Source organism: Fragaria vesca, linkage group LG2 (assembly GCF_000184155.1).
Source record: "Fragaria vesca subsp. vesca linkage group LG2, FraVesHawaii_1.0, whole genome shotgun sequence".
NCBI classification, from domain to species: domain Eukaryota; kingdom Viridiplantae; phylum Streptophyta; class Magnoliopsida; order Rosales; family Rosaceae; genus Fragaria; species Fragaria vesca.
In genome coordinates, this window is record NC_020492.1 from 1,399,206 (window position 1) to 1,412,492 (window position 13,287).

Genomic DNA, 13,287 nt, shown 5'->3' on the forward strand with positions numbered 1-13,287 from the left:
ACTACGAGTGCATCTACCTTGCCGATCTCCTCCACTCGGGCAGACGCCGCATCAACTACTTCGACTTCGATTTGATTGTCGTCGACGATGTGGCCATGCTCTGCCGTATCGACCTTGGCCGCCGCGTCCTCGTGCGCCGCAAAACCACCATGCCAACATCACTACGGACTAGATCGAGCTGGAGGTGAAGGATTGGCGGCATGGTGATGGAGCCGAACTAGATCGAGCCGAAGATCGGCTCAAGTGAGACGTCGGTTGCCGTCGGAGATGAAGGCGTGGACTGCGTGGTGATGGAGCCATGGAGGTGAACCAGATCGAGCCTCAGAGAGAGAGAGAGAGGAGAGAGAAACTTTCGTGACAACAGAGAGAGTGGAGGTAGTTTAATGAGAATGAGGATAAATCTATCATTGTATCATGACTAATTGAAATGGGCCTTGGAAACAAATTTTCATTCAAGTGGGCTTTACTTTAAGAAATTTTGTGCATTTGAGCATTTTCCCAAATAAATAAAGATATTTGGACCTGATAATAATTGTGTGTGTGTGTGTATATATATATATATACACATTTCTCTTCCAGAGCGGGACACCGCTTTGAAATTAAAGTGTGGTGCTTCTCATTTTGCTCACTTTCATGTCGCTTTTCCACATCTCCACAGTTCAGTGTCTAGAACATAGTGTATAGATCATTCTTGCAAAGTTTCATCCAATCTGGAGATCATTTGAGCTTCCGTAATCGTGATTTACACGAACGGTTCCGTTGGGACAGATTTTGTTCAGTTGATTCATTTAATCTAATTCGGTACCCAAATGATCTCCAAATTGGATGAAACTTTGCATGAATGATCTACACACTATGTTCTAGATACTAAACGGTGGAGATGTGGAAAAACGACCTGAAAGTGAGCGAAATGAGGAGCACCACACTTTAATTTCAAAGCGGTGTCCCGCTCTAGAAGGGAACTGTGTGTGTATATATATATATATATAATCTCTTATTGGAGGAGAAAGAGTTGGAGTCAAATGATGTTTCAACTCTGCAAACATATATTTGGCCAAATCCGGATCCAAATAGCCTGAGCCCAAAGACCAAGACCAAATTGCCAATCACATCTATCACAAAAGCCCAAAAAGAGACATTTCGGCCTCTGGAAACTCATGCACTGCATGACTCAAGATTGTTGAGGGAGAATTAAAGCCGTATAAGTTACTGGAATTAAAGCCATATTACTCACAAGAATTAAAGCCGCATAACTCAATCGAATTTAAAGCGCATAACTAACTAGAATTAGAGCCACACTAACTCCCATATTAATTCCACATAACTCATTGAAAATAAAGCCGCATAACTCAGTCAAATTAAAGCCACATAACTCATTGGAATTAAAGCCGCATAAGGTGAAACTCCCTTCACTTGCTTCTTAATGGTCAACTCAGAAACTACCACCGACGCCAATTGACCCAACTGCACTGCCATCTCAAACCTAGACTGCATAGGAACTCTCGTATCCTTGCAACAATGACTGAGCCCACATCAAACCAAGTTGCTACCCTCCTACACAATGTTGGCGCCGGTGACCTAAGATAGGCTTGACGATCCAACGATGTAGCCCAACCTAGAGAGAATCGATGGCGTCCTCCACAATAATGCGCCGCCGGAAATCAGCGTCAAAACACCGACGCTCAACAACATGATTACCACAACAAATAGATCGATTCACCTCCCCTAACTGCACCGAGGGCTAGAAGAACTCTTTCCACAACTACCAACCAACCCAACACCCTCTTCTCCTTAAAAAAAACAAAAAACAAAAAAACAAAAAATCCTTGCCACCATGCATGTTCACGGTCAGAGATGAGTGGGACCTCCACCCAAGCCTCCTTTAAGTTTGCTAGCCAAAACGTCAATGAAGATAAAGGTACCCTTCGCCGTCGACCTCAGCTGCTCAAGAGAGACAAAACATCTCTTCTTTTCTGGGCTCTCACAGAGAGAGAGAGTGTGTGTTGGAACTTGTGTGGGATTTATCCCATATGAAATCAAAAGTTGTAGTCTTTATAAGGTATTATCCTTGTGACTAATTGATTAGGCTTGGTGAGATTTTCTGTTCGGCATTTCAATAGAACATAAAAATATAAATATATATATATATATAGTCAAAAGATGGGCCTTGGGCCTTGGGGCTCTATTGATTAAAATTTGTTTTTAATTTCTGAAATATGATTTAGAGTTTTTGGAAATTAAAATCGGATAAGACCAAAATAACTGTTGGAGAACAGTTACAATTGTATGGACAGTTGCAACTGTTCGATTTTGACTTTATATATAGGACGACATTGTTGTCGTCGTTCCAATCGAAAAACAACACACTTCTTCTTCCTTCCCTATTCTTATTTTAGAAAAGCATACTGTAAATTAGTCAGGATCGAGTTCTTGTGCAAGAACTTGTACCAGATAGTTGTATCGTCGAGATAGATGTCCGAAACTGCAGCACAAGTGGGGGTGAATTTCTGTCTTAGGTCACTACTTCGCAGGCCTCTATCTGTTCAAGTTAGTGAATTTCAACTTTGTTTTATTGTTGTTTGTGATTTCAATTTGATTATTGTGTTATTTGGGTTCGAAGATATTGGATTGGTTATAACAGAGAGAGAGAGAGATATATATATATATATATATATATTTTGCAATTCATAGTTGGTACTACTTGAAATGTCAACTAAATTATATAACAACATTTTCAACATGCATGAGCACTCAAAATGATTCTTGGTTTTTACAACAATTTTAAAAATAGTTGCCAAACACTCAACTGATTTTCCTCACAGCAAATTCAAAAGCTATTCTAGCTTAACAGATTAAAAAACAATTATACTCATAGAACAACTATGCCAAACTAGGCCTACATTCTGTTTTGTTGAAAAGGTCTCCTCTCTCATTCCACCGTCACCTGCCTACAAGATGCGACCACCATCTGGCCACCCTTAACTCCCATCCAACGACAACGTCAATGAACACGTCGTTGGACGGAAGAAATAAATAATTTTTGAAACCCTAGAAGGCACTAGATATTATGGAGCTAATATGAGGTACGTTGTTAATGAAAAAAAAAAAAAAAAAAAAAAAAACTAAGATTCTATTAAGGAAAAATGATCCAAACAATGTCTCACTTTTTGAAGAAGCAAAACTTTGGTATCTCACCTTAAAAAAACTTCAAAACAGTATCTCACGTTCTTAACTCGACTAAAGTTTGGTATCTAGAATCGTTAGTTCCGTTAAAAAAAACTGACGGCAACCATTTTTATTCATGAAATGACCACTGTACCCTTGATTTTTTGTTTTTTGTTATTCTTTTTAGATAATAAAAAGTGAAATTCGTCATAATGGTATCTTATCTTTTCTTCCTTATAAATTTTGGTAAGTGGCATAATGGTACCATGGATTTTCTTTCTTAAAAATTGACACCTAGCAACCCCTGTAATGTTAAAAGCAAGAAAAGATGATGTACCATTACGACAAATTTCTCTTTTTATTATATAATATGAATAACAAAAATAAACACTCAAGGGTAAATTGGTCATTTTATGAATAAAAATAGTTGCCGTTAGTTTTTTTAACGGAGCTAATGGTTCTAGATACCAAACTTTGGTCGAGGTAAGAACGTGAGATACTATTTTGAAGTTTTCTAAATGTGAGATACCAAAACTTTACTTATTTAAAAAGTGAGACACTGTTTAGACAATTTTCTCTTTCATTAATTTTCCTTACTCATGCATCAATAACAACTTTATATGGTCGAGTTGGTAACAGCATGGCTAGGTGTGTAGCCCCTACCTTATATATATATTCTAGTTTCGCCGACACTAATTGAAGTTAAATCTCAATCTTTTCTGGGCAAGGGAAGAAACATTATGACATGATCTCCGGTATAGATTAGTCTTGGTGCTTTGAAACTTTTGAAAAAACGGTGTGATTGATCAGAAAAACAAAAAGTTCATGGATCACTAGTATGAATAATTGTAATTAGAGTGCATAACATAGATGAAGATTCTAACAAGAGCCCCCTGGTCCTCCGTAGAGAAAGCTATAACCCCAATACCCCTGCCTAGTACCTTTATCATTCTGTAAGCCATAACAGCCAGTTGATTCTATAAACTCGAACACAGGATACTTATCTGACGGAACTAGTGGTTTATTCCAAGCCCTCAAGTAATGTAAGTTCCTGAAATAGGCAGCATGATTAGTCGTGCCATCTGGGTACTGACCACTTCCCATTGGAGGACTATCTTTACCGGTGGCCATGGTAAGTCCTCCCCACCCTACTTCTCCTGCTCCTGCACGTAAATGAGGTAATATTTCCTTTGGCCAATACCCCACTGTAATATTCCAGTCTGTCATTGTAAGCCACCAATTTGCCGTTACGGGGTCCTACGAAATTGGAAGACAAACAAGTACATATCATGAGCTACAAATTTATTCAATTATTCACTACTTATAATAATCTGTTCTGTTATGTCGTCAAACTGTCGATTTTGAATACTCAGATATCCATTGTGACAACAGAATGAACCAGATATCTGAGAGGGAAAGCATACAAAATATGGTAGAAGGGAAAGCTGGCGTTAGTCAAGTCATTTCCGTTTTACCTGGTGAATTGCAAACTTGACCTCATATGTTTTTCCACCTACAGTAGACAATGGCTCAAACCTAGTACGTTTGGGAGCAAATTTTCGATCTACTTGTACAAATCCATGGCAAAGCAAATTAAAGCATCCTATATGGCCTCCATCTACCTGTTCATCAGCACAAATGATGGAATTAAACTATGCGGCTTCTGTAAATTATCATTGCTAGACAGTGGTATGTTGTATATATTATATATCGATCACCTCAAGAACCTGTCAATATATTTTATTACAAATAATCTGCTGAAAATTCATGTAAATGTACGTTACAAAAACATAACATGACAGATATCTGTCAGGATCTATCTGTTATGAGACCACTAGATAGAAACAAACCAAAAATGATATATATGGATAGCAAAGCTGTATGTAGGATTGGTTCAAAGAGATCAACTTACAGTCCAATACACAAACAACCGAGGCAGATCATCACCGTTTATTGAATGTGAAATCTGTCACAAATTGAAATATTAAATTCTGCTAAATTATTGAAGACGAACCTATAATAGATTTAAGAGTTAAAAGGAAGTCATCAGGATCGATGTTCAGAACTTATAAGTATTACCATCCACCCTGCCATAAGAAGATTAGTTTGGTCACCCAAACCCCTTCCCACCCAAATAGTGCCAGCAGTAGACTGGTCAGGTGCCACACTTGGTTTGTATACCGAAGTCATTCCATAAAGTCCAGAGGATCTGATACCTCGTGTTTCGTTTAGTCTAACGAAGACTTTCTGAGATATAGTAAGCATTGAACATTAACATTAGACAGTACACGAAATACTTGAGACCACCAAAGTCTAAACAATTACGTGATTATTAGGGGCAAAATCAACTTATAAGTTATATCATACCTCCGAATGCAGAAGAAAAAAAAAAAAAAACAAGAAACTTACGTGATTATTAGGGGCAAAATCATTAGTACTGCTGATGTTATTGAATATGTGATGCGAAAGAGTTTTGGCCATTACTAAGTCTTCCTTTGTGGTTCTGTGTATAGGAACTGTTCCAAAAGGGCATGCTTCTTGCTTACACCATGTTTGATATGTTGGATCAGTCACAAGATTACTTGATTCTTTTGTCCCGGCTGGAAATGAAGTTGGTTGCAGCTGCACAAGTATCGTTTCTCATATAAACACTCGAGTACAATACCCCACAGTGATGTTTCATTTGGCAAAAACAACTATTGAATAACAATATGAATTCATTTCCGTCTTATGAGCTTCCAATGGTAAAAACAAAAGATGAAAAGAATGGAACTCAACTACTAATCAATTAGTTTACCTGGATTTTGTGATTCTTGAGTAAAGGGTTATCGACAGCAGGTTGACTCTTAATGTTGATCCAATCGATAATATCACCTTCTTCAAGCTTTGACACAAAGAGAGGAAAATGAGATATTCTAGCCAATTCATAAGTATACCTTCATGAAAAGCTGCTATGCTCGCATAACTACATTACCCCATATGTAAGCTAATGATCAAAAGGGTTTCATGACTTTCATCTCATTTACTTCCTTTCTCGATTGCAAAGTTAATAGGGAAATCTCTTGCTCTTAAATTAGCTTGTCCTCATACAAATAGTGAAAATGAAAGAATTTGTGTTTTCTTGAGAAAGAAGTGCTGTGGAATAGAAAAGGAGATCGAGTTGCATTCAATAAATATAAGAATACAAAGGGAATTGGTTTATGTTATCTTTCTTCTGTTAGATGTACTTTATTGATATCTCTCTTTCTTCAAAACCTATGGTCTGGGTATGAAATGGGGTTTTGTCTATTTAGGTTCTGTATTATTATTTCCAAGGGCACAGGCAATGTGAAAGAGTGAGTTTTAATCAGAACCTTCTTTCTCAGTTTTCCTTGATTCATAAAGAAAATTATGAATCACTAAGTGGCTCACAAATCTTTTACTTTTACTAGCTAGTCCCAAATACTTGAAACAAGATCGACTCGGTAATGGATAAATTTGACATATTTGATGGGATTACATGACTAGGCTAGCTGTTAAGCTTTCATGGCAAAGCTCAGCTGCTCAGACAGCTCAGTAGATACTTTTGAGATATCATATCCAATTCAATAAACCAATAATCTTCAAAATTGGATGCCAGAGACTTCAGGTTGACTAGTTTAGATTGATTAGTAGATATATATATCTCTAGCTACCCCTTTGTTATGGTGTGTTCTCAAAAGAAAGCAAAAAGGCTAAGGCTTTATGCCAGTTGAGATACATACATGTTTCTCTAACCAAATCCAAAGGTCATATAAAGACAATTAAATCTTTCCAAAGGAATCATTAAGGTGAGTAAGAAAAGGTTTCTGATCTTATCGATTTCCTTTCCTGCATGTTTCCAAACTTCCAGATTCATATTGTTATAGTCTAACATAGTGAGGAAATATCGAGAATATTATAGATATTTTAGTCTTTGCTGAACTTCCTCCATAGATTTCAAATTCTCACTCGATCTTTACCGATGACGGGTTAGTAGGAATGTCAGGCACATAGTTTTCTTTCATGTGTGTTGCTACCTATTCTCATCAAGTAAGATCATGTTGCCTAACTTGGTTTATTATAGCCAAACTTAGTGTAGCGTTATGTACATATAAGGGTTTGCCTAGCTTAATCCTAATCAAATTCTCAAATTCCCCACATTTGAGCTAACCTGAAGAGCTCTGGTACCATCTTTACCAAGGACCATCTTTATCAAGGAAGTTGTCATTTCAACTACCAAAAAAAATATATATCTCTACTACTATAAAGCCAGGCCCTCAAAAGCTTCACCAAATTGTGAACTTCCATAATTACCCTTAATGAATCAACTAACACAAATAAAAATAAGGGTTATTATAGTAAAAACAAAATTAAAATCAAAACAAATTAAATAAATAAATAATCATATAAACTACCCATTAGTATGACGAATAACTGTATAATATTATCTTTAGTTGATTGTGATTATGATTCCGTGTAAATATACACGGGTAAAAGGCTAGTATCACATAAAGAAAAAGAAAAAGAAAAAAACAAGACATGATACAACGTTAACGTTGTTTAGTTGTAACGGTTTTGAAACATAACGACGTTGTAGAATGTAGACTCATGTATGGTCAAACGGTGACATCAAACGTTAGATTCATATATTGCAACGGCTCTCGTCCGAAGCGGAAAAACCTTTTCATTTGAAATTTGAAAATCCAAAAGCCTTTTAGTCAGAAAGCCTTCAAACCCATTCTCAAAAAACAAAAAAAACCTTCAAACCCTCCACACCCAAAAACCAAAACCAAAACCAAAACCCTTGCAATTTCTCTCTTCGCTCCTCAAATTTTCAACCGCGGAATTCTTCAGAGAAGAAGAATTGTAGTAGCAGGCTAGCACTTGGCCTTTCCTTGTTCGCACTATCACCTATTCTTCAAGGTTTTCTTCTTACTCTTCTTTTTGCTTTTTAGATTCAATTTTCCTTTCCGTTGTTCTAGTTGTTATGCGAACATACTTGTGTATCTTGTCTCTGTCTATCATGTGCTAGAACGTGTTATCTTTGAACGCAGTTCCTTGATTTTTGCTTGTTTATTGAAGATTATCAATGTCGGTCACAAAAGTTGTGTATGCATATCTATGGCTTCGGAAATGGAATTTTAGGAAATCCGACCAAGTAATTAGTGTTTCGTTAAGATTTAGTTGATTTTTTTTGTTATGGGTTTTAAGGATTTAAGATCTATTTGAGGATTAGATATCGTGTATGTTATCAAGGTTGGGTATCTGGAATTTTATGTGGTTTAGGTATTTGAAGGTTTCCAAAATGAGATTGTGACTGTTGTACGAAATTCAAGCAAATTAGAGTAGTTAGTGTTTTTGTTAGTGACGATTTTTGGGAAACCAAACTGTTGGAGTGTTTTCAATTCCTGTTTTAAGTTGGATTTTAAGGAAGTGAAGATCTGTTGCAGGTGGCTGTTCGATAATTGTGGGAAAGATGAATGATCTGATGACCAAATCGTTCACCAGTTACGTGGACCTTAAGAAACAGGCCATGAAAGACATTGAAGCAGAACCTGACTTGGAGATGGGGCAACTTGAGCCTGCTGAAGAACAGAATCTTGCAAATTTTTTTGAAGAAGTGACAGCAATCAAGGCTGACATGGAAGAGATTTCGAACCTGCTTCTTGATCTTCAGGATCTGAATGAAGAAACCAAGTCCACACACAGTGCTAAAGTTCTTCGGGGGCTGAGAGACAGAATCAATGCTGACATGGTTAGTATCCTGAGGAAAGCGAAGAACATCAAAGCAAGGTTGGAATCGCTTGATCAGTCTAACATTGCTAACCGAGAGGTGGCTGGGTACAAGGAAGGAAGCCCTGTTGATAGAATGAGGATTTCGGTGACTAGTGGACTGAGAGTCAAGCTGAGAGATATGATGAATGATTTTCTGGCATTGAGGGAACAGATTGTTAAGGAGCACAAAGAGGGTCTCAAGAGGAGGTACTATAATGCAACCGGAGAGGAAGCAACTGAAGAAGTGATTGAGAAGATTTTGAGAAGCGGGGAGGTCAAAGTTTTTGAAGGGAAAACAGAGCTGGTGATGGAGAATCAGGAAAGAGATGAGGCCTTGAAGGACTTGAAGAGAAGCTTGACAGAACTGCATCAAGTTTTCCTGGACATGGCTGTGTTGGTTGAAGCACAAGGTGAACAGATTAATGATATCGAAAAGAATGTGGCTGATGCTGCAGTTTACATAAGTGGTGGAACCAAGGAACTCCTTCATGCTAAGCAGTTGAAGAAGAAAAGAGGAAAGTGGGTTTGTTGGATTATGGCTTTTGTGCTGTTTGTGTTATTGGTGTGCTTTATTTCCATCATAGCTGCTTGAAAGTTGCAGATGGAATGGGGCTCTAGTGGAGTGTTGGTATGTGAATAGGGTGGACTTTACTGGTTGATGGCTAATCATTTTATCATTGTTTTGATTGCATTTCAATGTAGAATGCAATGCTGTGATGACTGTTTTAGGGAGACCAATGTGTTAGATAATATCTCTACGTCTATCCACATAATGTTTTCTTCTGTAATTTGGATCTTTGCAAACAGATGTGGATCTGAATGCTTGTTATGAATGTCCTTTATTCTGATATGATCTATATTGCTTCTCTTATTAGAGCTTACTTTCAGTTCAGCTGAAACTCGACATGAATCCAAAGAGATGGGGTTTAAAGATTTAAATTAGAAAGAATCAAATCACATTACAGCTTTTATATATACTGGTCATCAAACGTGAGATTTCAGGAATCTATGCACATGTTACTGTGTTTTGCAGAACGGTTGCAAGAAACGATCAGCCAAAATGCCGCAAACAGATCAATTAACTGACAGAGAATTTGTGTTCTCTAGAGAAGCGTTATTATGAATCCTCAAGATGAATTAGTTAACAAGGTGGAAGGTCTTTAGGTGGAGGCAAGACAGATTGATCTGACCCTTTCCCGTTTTCCACCACAAATGCAGTCTTCAAACCCCAGCTAGTATGCAGCTCCAAGTGACAGTGCATGAACCACACCCCTATACATGATCAATAATCCTTCAAATTTGTTAGTAAAATATTTAGGTTTTAAAGCTGATGCATAACAAACTGGTGTGTAAAGTGTAAACTATCATTAATAATTTAGCATAGACTTCACCTGGATTATCAGCCCTGAACCATATGGCAGCCCAACCACCGGTAGGAACACCAACTGTGTTTCTTTCAGGAGGATCCACCAAGTTAAACTTAGCCGGGTCCTTCTTGGGGTCAAAGTTCCCAACTCCAGTCCCAACAACGAAGAAATTGTAACCATGAAGATGGAAAGGATGTGATTCCACAGTCAGAAGATTGGTATCTTGTAATACCAACTCAACTGTCGATTTAAAGGCTATCTTGCTTAGCCTTGTGCCTAGGTTAGTCCCAAGGTTGGCAGTGAGTGGTGCACCTGTGTAATTGAAAGGTGTTGGAGGACGGTCAGGGAAGTCTGTGGTAAATACTCCCTTAGTGTTGAAGTAATGAGCTTGAAGCAGCCCTATTTTAGGCATCACGAAAGTGATGTTGTTCAAGGAAGCAGTGAGTTGCGTTCCATGTTAAAATATGTAATATAGGATCGTCTACAATAATATCACAAATACATCAAAAACAAGAACACTAAATTAAGTATAAAGCATAATACCTTCGTTGCTCCTCCAGTCGGACTTAGCTGCAGTCTTCGATGAAGCCACCATTGTTGATTGCGAGTTTGCTTGATGCTCACGTTGTACTTGGTGAATACTGAAGGTCGGCCTTCTGTGTGTCTTAACCTTGTTGCTGGCACAATGGGAAGCCAATGAATGCAGAACGGTGTGGAACACAGGGACCTAGACCCTCTATATATAGTGATCAACATAAGACTTGATCCCATAACCAAATCCTAATTGAATAATGTAAATAACATGAAGATCTTTCCTTCCACAATACTAATTCCTTGTACATCAGGTTTTGTACTATGAACCTTCTAGATTTCCAACTGATATACAACTCGGAAATCTTATATGAATCAGAATATAATATCTATCGTTTCTTGTTATCCAAGATAAAGTCTTAAACAATTAACATGAATATAGCAGACTGTGTTTAAGTCCACTTTATTTCCAACATTCCATTCAAGCAAGTAGTGCATTGGTTGATTCCCAAACCAATTGTGTAGAAAAGCTGTCTATCCACTTTAAGTGGTACATTCGCTGGGTACTTTGGTGTGTTTAGGCTTCTCAGCTTCGCAGCATAGCTCAGCGCAAAAGCTGTATCATTGAGTGCTGGAAGTTGGGAGAGAACTGGCAGAACAGAATTAGGGATGCCTTTGTATTGAAGGATTGCAGTGGCTGTCTTATTGTCTATGGAAACAGGTGCATTCATGAATGGCCTTGCAGCCATGAAGTATCTACTAGGGACTTGGTTTGCCTGAACAAGAACATTTGTGGTCTGGCCTGGTGCTATTAGTATTGCCTGCGATGTAAATGGTTTAGTATAGACTGCATCAATCTCGACCACTGTCAAGTTATGGCCGGCTATGGCAAAGAATAGCTCGTCATTGAGTGCAGCATTGATGATCCGTAGCAGGTACGTCTTTCTTTGTTCAACCTCCATTGCAAAGGTATCTGAGATAGCAAAAATGAGAAAATGAGAATGCAAAATTTCATATTGCAGGTCCAAACAGTTGCGCTATAAAAAGAGCTCGTATATCATATTGTCGAGCTCTAATAATCGATTGTGTGCATTCTTGTGAATGTTTGGCCCAGATTAGGAGTGGTAATATAACTTGGATGGGACTTACGTTTCTCCGAGCATGGAAAGAGAGGCCCTGGCTTCCCATTAATGGTATGTGCATCTGACATATTTGGAGGCAATCCGAGTCTGTTCCCCTGCTTAACAACTTCTTCCACATCGTTATTCCACCATTCTCCTACACCATTGGCAAGAAAATTCCAATTAATTTTCGCACTCGTGGACTTGAGGTATATATTAGTAAGTATCTTCTTGTACAAGAAAATTTGAAAGAACTCAAGAGGTAAAATTACTCAGACTCACCTAAGATGAGGTTAGCTTCTCTGTAAGGCCGAGGAAAAGGAAAGACAGTCCCTTGTTTTGGCAAAACGACAATTGCTCCGTAGACAGTGGCTCTAAGCCAAAAGATGTGAGCATGCCACCATAGAGTTCCTCTTTGCCCGGTGACTGTCATATTGTAGATATAACTGCTTCCTGTCTTGATTGGACATTGCGTTATGTAAGCAGGTCCATCTGCCCAGCCATTCCTGTATTGCTTTAGTCCATGCCTGGAAATTTAAGCCACCAAAGTTTGTATTACTTACATTATTTGTGATCATATATTCTTCATTCTTTCATGCTATCATTATGCATTAAGCCATTAACATTAAAAAGTCTTACCAATGAATGGACATGTTATATTGTGCATGGTTGGTAACATTAATTAGAAGTGTATCTCCTTCTCTAGCATAGACTGTAGGTCCTGGGAACATCCCATTTACTGTAACAATTGGCTTAGAATGGCACAACCTGCTCACATTCTTCACTTGTATCTGCAAAATAAATGGAAACATGTAAGGTTGTGTAAACTATGAGAAAAATCAGTGCAGGAAGCTCAGGCATTTTTGAAGCGCTTACGTCGAATTGGTATGACTTGACAGCAGCTTTGGCTGGAATGAAGAGGAACGCAACAAAACATAAGTAGGGAAGTAAAGAACAGAAGCCGAAGTTGTTGGTTTTTGCCATTTTTGACGCCAATTGTACTTGTATGGAAGGTCAAGAATGTTTGGTGTGACATGATTGGTCAAGGCCTAGTGGTTTTATAGGGCTGGGAAAAAAACATGAAAGAAGCTATCTCAGTTTGTTGTGATGGAGAGGAGGTGTTGTCAACATTAGGTAGAGACGGCAGAGGTTGCAGACCAAACCTTGGAAGCAAAATACTGATAGCGAAACAGATCGAGTAGATGAAGATTGAAGAAGCTTAATCTTTTACGTTGTTCTAAATACTTGTGGTAACTTTATCCCTCCGCGTTTTTCTTTGCTAGCGTGGCGGTTGTTTCATCATAAGGTGCCTACGGATGATCAACTTC

At 38.1% G+C, this 13,287-nt stretch overlaps 3 protein-coding genes across 3 annotated transcripts; 1 reads left to right on the forward strand and 2 right to left on the reverse strand.

Moving 5' to 3' along the window:
* Positions 1 to 4,044: 4,044 nt before the first annotated feature.
* Positions 4,045 to 7,372, reverse strand: LOC101298862. Its single transcript, XM_004291980.1, has 7 exons — positions 7,337 to 7,372; positions 5,963 to 6,049; positions 5,575 to 5,787; positions 5,245 to 5,412; positions 5,078 to 5,131; positions 4,641 to 4,787; positions 4,045 to 4,422 (listed from the first exon to the last, which is right to left on the reverse strand). Exons 1-7 carry the CDS (start codon positions 7,370 to 7,372, stop codon positions 4,045 to 4,047), a joined length of 1,083 nt encoding a protein of 360 aa, XP_004292028.1.
* A 1,269-nt stretch (positions 7,373 to 8,641) lies between these two features.
* Positions 8,642 to 9,532, forward strand: LOC101297594 (syntaxin-112-like). Its single transcript, XM_004289618.1, has one exon. It carries the CDS (start codon positions 8,642 to 8,644, stop codon positions 9,530 to 9,532), a length of 891 nt encoding a protein of 296 aa, XP_004289666.1.
* Positions 9,533 to 10,081: 549 nt separating this feature from the next.
* LOC101299157 (laccase-11-like) lies at positions 10,082 to 12,943 on the reverse strand. Its single transcript, XM_004291981.1, has 7 exons — positions 12,836 to 12,943; positions 12,599 to 12,750; positions 12,242 to 12,486; positions 11,988 to 12,116; positions 11,320 to 11,811; positions 10,332 to 10,763; positions 10,082 to 10,212 (listed from the first exon to the last, which is right to left on the reverse strand). Exons 1-7 carry the CDS (start codon positions 12,941 to 12,943, stop codon positions 10,082 to 10,084), a joined length of 1,689 nt encoding a protein of 562 aa, XP_004292029.1.
* Between the last annotated feature and the right edge of the window lie 344 nt (positions 12,944 to 13,287).

Excerpts from the sequence above, each read along its gene's own strand:
- LOC101298862 (XM_004291980.1), bottom strand. The coding sequence starts at position 7,372 with ATGGTCCTTGGTAAAGATGGTACCAGAGCTCTTCAG. Across the intron at positions 5,788-5,962 it reads TCAAGAATCACAAAATCCAG|CTGCAACCAACTTCATTTCC; the intron begins GTAAACTAATTG and ends ATACTTGTGCAG. Across the intron at positions 5,413-5,574 it reads ATTTTGCCCCTAATAATCAC|AAAGTCTTCGTTAGACTAAA; the intron begins GTAAGTTTCTTG and ends ACTATATCTCAG.
- LOC101297594 (XM_004289618.1), top strand. The coding sequence starts at position 8,642 with ATGAATGATCTGATGACCAAATCGTTCACCAGTTACGTGGACCTTAAG.
- LOC101299157 (XM_004291981.1), bottom strand. The coding sequence starts at position 12,943 with ATGGCAAAAACCAACAACTTCGGCTTCTGTTCTTTACTTCCCTACTTA. Across the intron at positions 12,751-12,835 it reads TCAAGTCATACCAATTCGAC|ATACAAGTGAAGAATGTGAG; the intron begins GTAAGCGCTTCA and ends TTTATTTTGCAG. Across the intron at positions 10,764-11,319 it reads CCAATGCACTACTTGCTTGA|ATGGAACGCAACTCACTGCT; the intron begins ATGGAATGTTGG and ends ACATATTTTAAC.